The 7451-nt window shown below is 58.2% G+C and overlaps 1 protein-coding gene across 6 annotated transcripts; it reads left to right on the forward strand.

Annotated features, from left to right (window-relative positions):
* The first annotated feature begins 45 nt into the window (after positions 1-45).
* PGAM5 (PGAM family member 5, mitochondrial serine/threonine protein phosphatase) lies at positions 46-7025 on the forward strand. 6 transcript variants are annotated; one of them, XM_060121997.1, is made up of 6 exons: positions 46-275; positions 2628-2806; positions 3762-3887; positions 3955-4043; positions 4267-4400; positions 6071-7025. In XM_060121997.1, the coding sequence occupies exons 1-6, from the start codon at positions 85-87 to the stop codon at positions 6219-6221; spliced, it is 870 nt and encodes a 289-aa protein (XP_059977980.1). In that variant the 5' UTR covers positions 46-84; the 3' UTR covers positions 6222-7025. The 6 variants fall into 6 exon arrangements, with proteins under 6 accessions (XP_059977980.1, XP_059977979.1, XP_059977981.1 ...); XM_060121996.1 differs by having other exon boundaries at positions 6090-7025; XM_060121998.1 differs by having other exon boundaries at positions 4270-4400; positions 6090-7025.
* Positions 7026-7451: the final 426 nt, after the last annotated feature.

Genomic DNA, 7451 nt, shown 5'->3' on the forward strand with positions numbered 1-7451 from the left:
CCGAAGCCTGTCCCTTGCGGCGCGCCGTCCGCGCCCGAAGGCGCCTGCGCGGAGTCGACGCGGCCCCGCGTGGGACGGGCCGGCATGGCGTTCCGGCAGGCGCTGCAGCTGGCGGCCTGCGGCCTGGCCGGGGGCTCGGCCGCGGTGTTCTTCTCGGCGGTGGCAGTGGGGAAGCCCCGCGCGGGCGGGGACGCGGAGCCGCGCGTGGTCGAGCCGCCGGCGTGGGCGCGGGCCGCGCGCCCCGGGCCCGGCGTCTGGGACCCCAACTGGGACAGGTGCGGGGCCGGCGGCGGGAGCCTTCCCGGGCCCCGGCCGTCCCGGCCGGTCGGTGTGGTCGGTTCCGCGGAGGGGCGGGCGGGGCAGGCTTGCGTGCGGGTTTCTCTTTCGGTTCTGGCCACAAGGGTGGCTGTGGACGTGGGCCGTCCCTCGACCCCTTTTCTGAGCGCCAGTTTCCTCGTCTGCCCAGGGAGTCGTTCTGAGGAAGGAGCACCGTGATGCCAGGGACAGTGCCTGGCGCACAGGGAAGCCCAAAGTGGTCGTTTTCAGTCCTAGACGGAGGGCTTGGACCTTTGTAGGGCTCTTGTCCTTGTTTCCGTTTCCCAACTTCGGAATCCTCAGATTGGGTGACGGCACGTTGGTCCCATATTTGCGATACAGCTGAGACGGCGAGGTGGAGATGGGCCCTGGAAGGGGCCTCCGCGAGGCGGCCTCGCGGGGACAGGACCAGCAGCCATCTTGAGTAGGAACGTGAGGTCCAGGGGTCCCGGTCCCACCTGGCCGCGCGCTGTCAGTGTTCTTATTGAGCCCTTTGAGTGTGGCTCCTGTGATCAGGAAGCAATTTTTAGTCTTACTTAACGTTAATTAAATTTAAAAACCAGAGCAGTGCAGATCTTAAAATACTGTATTGAAACGATAGTAGTTTTGGTATGCTGGAGTAAATAAAGTGAGTTACTGAAATTTCACCAGTTTCTTCCTGCTTTGTAAATGTGGCCACTTGGAAATTTTAAATTACGTATGTTGCCGGTGTTCTGTTTCTATTGGACAGCCCTGCTCTGGGTTGTGGGATGGCTTACCCAGTCCCAGCTCTTCACTCCTTGACACTCTTGAGTGTGGGGCACAGATCCAATATTTATTGCTGGCCTAGTTGTATCGGGAACTAAATAGGTATTCTTTTTAACCTTTAATTTTTGAAAAGTAAACTTATCTTAGAATCATCTTGTATTTACAGAAAAAGATGATAGAGTACCTGTATACTCCACACTTAATTCCCTCTGTTGTTAACACCTCACACTAATATGGGACACTTGTCACAATCAGTGAACCAGTATAGATACGATATTTTTAACTGACGTCCGTACTTTATTGAAATTTCCTCAGTTTTTACATGTTGTCCGTTGTGTCTTCCCGGATCCCACAGGACAGTCAGGCTTTGACGGTTTCTCAGACTTGACTTGTTTTGATGACCTTGACAGTTTTGAGCAGGGCTGATCAGGGATTTTATAGAATGTTCCTCAATTGGGATAAGACTGGGGTCATATTCTCTTTTTCAAACATCAGTACAATCTTGTGAATTTCTTGGGCCTTTTTAAGGAAACAGAGTCACTCAGGTTAAAGGACTGACTTGAGGTAGAGCCGGACTCCAGCCTTGTATGAGGCCAACATTGCTGTATTTACTTGCCAAGTCTAGATTTATGGGGGGGTGAGGGGGGTGGTGTCCATGCTAGAAAGTTCCAGGGCCTCATCCAGTGAAATCTGCAGCCTCTTTCTGAGGAGCCAGGCTTCCTGCATCTGTGCCTGTAGGTCCCAGATGTCTTCTCTGGCTCAGCCCCAGCTCCCACGTGACCGCCAGTGTGGCATCTCGGCCTGGCCATGTTACAGGCACCCCAGGTTCCCCAGGTTCGCACGGCCCAAGCAGAACCCGTGAATTCACCATTATTCCCCTCAAAACTTATTCTTCCAGCACTGCCTCAGCTGAGTACATTCTTTGCCCAGCTCTGCCGGTCTCACAGGCATGTAATTTCTGTTAGCTTGAGGCCAATGAGCCGTCAGAGTGCCTGTCTTCACCAGACTTGCTGGTGTCTCAGCATCTTTTCTGCTGCAGCTCCCTCCCAGCATTCCAGCAGGGCCATCCAGGGGGTTTCCGTGGTAACGGGAGCATTTTCCTCACTGTCCGATGTGATGCCTACTATCCCATGTGCTACTAAGCATTGAAAATGTGTTTAGTGTGATTGGGGAAATGGAGTTTTAATTGTATTTAATTTTCATGATTTTGAATTTAAGTAGCCACATGGTCAGTGGCTACTGTTGGGCAGCACAGCGTCCCCGTCAGTGAGGCCACCCTGTGGGCATTTCCCACCTGCCCTTCCACAGACACTCCTTCCTCCTCTCTGCGTCCCTGGTCCCCTTGCTGTGACTGTCAGTCTCCTCACAAGGACGTGGGCAGCACAATAGCTTCGCCTGTCTGTTCTGTTCACATCCAGCCGCCCAGGGCGGGCCTGGCGCCAAGAGAAGGGGGGTGCTGGCTCCTCCCCTGTGCCTCACCAACCCAGGAAGCCCCTCTGTCAGAAAGACTGGGGGTGACTTGTGAGCAGGGGCACAGGACACACCGTCTCGTATTTCTGCATCAGGAGAGAACCACTGTCCCTGGTCAACCTGCGGAAGAGGAACCTGGAGCCCGGAGAAGAAGAGCTGGCGTCCAGGCTGGACCACTACAAGGCCAAGGCCACACGGCACATCTTCCTCATCAGGCATTCGCAGTACCACGTGGACGCCTCCCTGGAGAAGGACCGCACGCTGACGCCCCTGGGTACGTGGCTGGGCCTCCTTGAAGGTGCCCTTGGGGCGCTGGGCCTCTTTGGACCTGTGTCGGGTGTTCTCGACCCAGATGCGAGCCTTGTCATTATTAGTAATAATCAGCCAAATCTGACACAGGCTTTGAAAACGTCCTCGTTAAGGTGGATCCTGCCCGCGGGCCCGAGGCTCTCGGAGGCGCCCCGCCCGGTGCTCCTTCTGGCTTGACCTCGTTGCTGGAGAGCCTTCCTCATAAACGGTGGCGGGTCTCAGCCGCCCCCGCCGGGCGGGACCGCCTCGGTCTTTGTGCTCATGTGTCTGTAGGAGAAATTCCTAGCAAGGAAACGGCAGGGAGGTTGGAGATAGAGTTTACATTTAAAAAAATCTGTCTGTTGAATGAGATAGCACCCACTTGTGTGAAGGGGCTTGCTGGCCTGTCCTCAGGCCCGGGTGGAAGTAAAGCTGCATCTGTGGTATCGTGCATCCAGCTGAGACTGACTTTCCAAGGGCGTTTCGACTGGATTCTAAGATACATTTGAGGAAAAGCATTTGTATTTGCACCCAGGCTGCAGCAGTGCTGAGGCTGTCCGTCCTCATGTGTTAACACCCTAGTGGTGGTGATTGAGCGGCAGGTGGTCACTGGCGCACTGACACCCAATCTTTGGACAAAGTTGAGTAGGAATGGTGTGGGGGACCCAGAAATAGTAAACAGGACCCCACCCAAACTTCAGCCAGCCTCCACCATGGCCGTTGTCTTCAATGTTTCTTCCTTATGGGGCTGAAGGTGGCTGGTTTGTCTCATTGATTTTACCTGTTGAAAGCCTGACCCCTTCCTTAGGCCTGAGCCCCGGGAGGGGCTGCCCGTCTTGTCCCCCAAACCTAGTGGTGCTTGGTAAGGACTGAAGTATTTGTGAAGTAAACAAACAGGGACTCCGGCGACGTGTAATTCTCCAGTGTATTCCACCTTCAAGGTCGTGAGCAGGCTGAACTAACCGGTCTCCGACTTGCAAGCTTGGGGTTGAAGTTTAATAAAATCGTCCATTCCTCCATGACCCGTGCAGTAGAGACCACTGACATCATCAGCAAACACCTGCCAGGTGAGTGCCAGGCGCCCCCCGGGCCGGCTGCTCCTGAAGGGGCCCTGAGTCCTGTGTCTCTCCGCAGGCGTCTGCAAGGTCAGCACAGACCTGCTGAGGGAAGGCGCCCCCATCGAGCCTGACCCCCCCGTGTCTCACTGGAAGCCGGAGGCTGTGGTAAAAACTCCCCCCGGGCGGCCTTCCCCGGGAGCGGCCTCCACTCCACCCCTGGGCTCCTGGCGGCCCCTGGGCTCCTGGCGGCCCCTGGGCTCCTGGCGGCCCCTGGGCTCCTGGCGGCCCCTGGGCTCCTGGCGGCCCCTGGGCTCCTGGCGGCCCCTGGGCTCCTGGCGGCGGGCCCGCGCACTGCCTCCATACGGACGATCCCTCCCTCTGCCCCCAGCAGTATTATGAGGACGGGGCGCGGATCGAGGCCGCCTTCCGGAACTACATCCACCGGGCGGACACCAAGCAGCAGGAGGACAGCTACGAGATCTTCATCTGCCACGCCAACGTCATCCGCTATATCGTGTGCAGGTGAGGCCCCAACGGGGCGCCCGCGGCCCCGCCTCCCCCCTCCCCCGCCGGCCTCCCGCCCCGCCCCCCGCCTTGCCCCACCCCATCACGGCCCCGCCTCCCCCCTCCCCCGCCGGCCTGTGCCCCCAGCGCGGCTCCCCCTCCTCTTGTCTGATGGTGCCCGCCAGGCCCAGCCGGTGGTCTGGTAGAACGGCTTTCTCACGACTGCATGTTTTTGCTGGGAACAGACCAGACTGAGGTGCCCACCGTGGGCGGCCTTTCCCGGGCGATGCTGACGTGGTCGCTTGGTTTAGGCGCTGTGCGCTGCCATTCCCAACGCGGAGTCCCACTTTGTAGGAGGCAACGCGAGCGCCCGTTTCCCTGAGGTCCCCCAGCTGGTTTCAGCACCTGTCGATGGCTCCTGCCCCCGTGGTTGTGCGTGGTGTTTGCTTAATGGTTTCGTATGTCCCTTTGTTTGTTAATTGGAATGTGTGTGACGAAGGACCCACGGATCTGTTTTGTGCAGGGTGATAACCTGTGAGCGCCTTAGTCCCTGGCAGCTCCAGCTGCTCCTGCGGGGCTCCTGTGTCCGTGGGGCAACCAGGTCCCTTCGTCCTGGCACCAGAGGTGCAGGGCCCTCACAGTGATGCCTGCGCTGAGCCCCAGGCAGAGTCACGGAGGGCCCTGGACCTGGGAAGGCCAGCTGGGTGCTAGTGTGTTTGACCACATCCCACTTAGTGCAAGTGGGGACCCAGCCTCCCCCGGGGCCATTCAAGGTGCTCCGCAGGTGCTTCAGGAGCTGAGGGGGTCCCCCTTCTCACGAGGGCCCATTCGCTTGCCCTCAGAAGCCGCCCGCGTGGCCCGGGGCGAGCAGCCCTGCGCCGGAGGAGCAGGCTGCGGCGCCAGGTTCCCGGCCGGGTTGAGAGCTGCTGGGAGGAGGGGCTGGGCTTCGGGGGCAGCCCCAGCCCGTGTGCCGCTCAGGGCGACTTCGGGGCTGTGTGAACACGCGTCCTCCCATATCCCGGGACAGCACTGACCCCAGTGCTGAGGGCCGGCCGGAGACGTCTGGGCTGGGAGCGGCCTGTGCCCCCGGGACACGTGAGGGCGCTCTGCTCCCTAACTTAGGGCAGTTTTGAAAGCGGTGAGGGTGACGCTGAGCCTTGAAAAATCAGCGTGTAGGTAGTTAATCCTTCAAGTCGGCAAAACTCGACAGAGGGCATGCCAGTTGAAGGCGAGCCACGGGGGTGCCGCTTGTTCACCCCAGTGTCCTGGGGCACAGAGGGGTCCGGCGGCTCGGACGGAGGCCATAGTCCTGCTGGGCTCTTCAGCAGATACCAACTGTGCCTAAGAAGCGTTAAGCGCGTGGAAATGCTCCGGGGTTGTGGGTTGCCCCTGCCGCACCTTCTGGCTGCCCCCGTCCCCTTTTGGTGACACTGGAAGAACAATTCAGTTGCATGCATTTGTTAACTAGTGTGTTTGTGACTCACATGCAAGCCTTGAGTTGGGTTGATCCCCCGTCCCAGAGGGGCTGGGCTGTCACCTCCCCCTTGTTTGATTGATGGGTTGGCATCCACCCGACAGTTCCTTCCTCTGAGAAACCCCATTTGAAAATGGGAGGGACTTGCAGGTGTTGGCCCCAGCCCCAGGGAAGTCCCCTGAGGCCTTGTCATCTGGGGTGGGCCCCTTCCCAGCCTGTGCTCTCTCCTCCAGGGCGCTGCAGTTCCCTCCAGAAGGCTGGCTCCGCCTTTCCCTCAACAACGGCAGCATTACGCACCTGGTAGTCCGGCCAGATGGCCGAGTGGCGCTCAGGACCCTCGGGGACACGGGATTCATGCCTCCTGACAAGATCTCTCGCTCCTGAGGGCCACCTCGAGGCCCCGCTCTCCTCCTCAGCCCCATGCCGGCCTGGTGTGGGTGCCACCGAGACCGCGGGCTCCTCCCCTGCCCCCACACAGGCCGCGCCGCAGGGCCAGGGCTCCAGGGCGTAGCAGCCGGAGAGAAGGATCCACGAAGCAGTGCTGCAGCGCTGAGCTTCTGGCCCAGGATGCAGAAGGGAAGCACTCAGGTCAGATCAGCTTCGTCTCTCGCAGTGTCTCTGCCTCACTCTTGTCCACCAGGATGAGCCTGTTTCAGGAACAGGAACGAGCAGGCCTGTTTCAGGGACTGGACGAGGCCCCCAGATGCCGTCCCCACAGGGGCCGCGGCAGACGCCGCAGCGAGCTGTCCGTCAGTAGAGCCCGTCAGGCAGGAGGAGGTGGGCACCAGCGCTCTTCCATTCGTAACTTATTTCGCTGCTTTTTACACTCTTTTCATTTCCTAGAACTCTTTGTCACTTAAGTTTTCATCGATTGAAGATTTTCCTCATCTGGTTCTTGTTTTGAAAACCCATTTCTCACTCCCGAGTCACACAGCCCTGACACTGTTGGATCTGAACTCACGTGTGTTGCTAGGCCTTTCCGACACAGAGGAGGGGCACCTTAGCAGGTGAGGGAGGTGACTCGACCTGCTGCTCTCGTGGGCGGGGCTGGGCAGTGACGGACCAGGAGGGGCCCTGTTTCAATAAAGTGTCTGGCTGACAGTTCAGTCCTTGTTTACCTGTGGCTATTAATCTTTTATGCTTGTGGATTAAAATATTTAGATACAACACGTCCATCCCAAATCTCCATTTATTTAGACGGAAGTACAATTTCTATGAAGTGGTTGTGAACATTTTTGCAGTCAGTGCAACTAATTGGGATATTCGATCCATTTCTGTCAATTTTGGAAATACCTACAGAATGAAATTGTGTTTTACTGGTTTTTCAAAGTACTAATTGTGAGTGTTTTAAAGGAAGCAGGAAGCCTGTGCAGCATAACAGCCGCAAACTTGCTGAGACAGATTGGGCAGAAGGCTCTTTCCCCAGTATTTTGTGCGCCCTGGGCTGGCAGTGTTGCAGGGTGTCTGCCCGCCAGGCCCTCAGTGAGAGGCCCTGACCCAGGACGGTGAGCTCGGTAAGTAAAAGCAGCGGGCACACACCATTCTGCGAAATAGTTGCGACAAGTTACCCAGGGGCCGTGCTGACGGCTGAGACC

The sequence above is a fragment of the Lagenorhynchus albirostris genome, chromosome 14, assembly GCF_949774975.1.
Source record: "Lagenorhynchus albirostris chromosome 14, mLagAlb1.1, whole genome shotgun sequence".
Lineage (NCBI taxonomy): Eukaryota > Metazoa > Chordata > Mammalia > Artiodactyla > Delphinidae > Lagenorhynchus > Lagenorhynchus albirostris.

Coding starts and splice junctions, on each gene's coding strand:
- PGAM5 (XM_060121997.1), top strand. CDS start 85: ATGGCGTTCCGGCAGGCGCTGCAGCTGGCGGCCTGCGGCCTGGCCGGG. Junction 2,807..3,761: donor CCGCACGCTGACGCCCCTGG/GTACGTGGCTGG, acceptor TCCACCTTCAAG/GTCGTGAGCAGGCTGAACTA. Junction 4,044..4,266: donor ACTGGAAGCCGGAGGCTGTG/GTAAAAACTCCC, acceptor CTCTGCCCCCAG/CAGTATTATGAGGACGGGGC.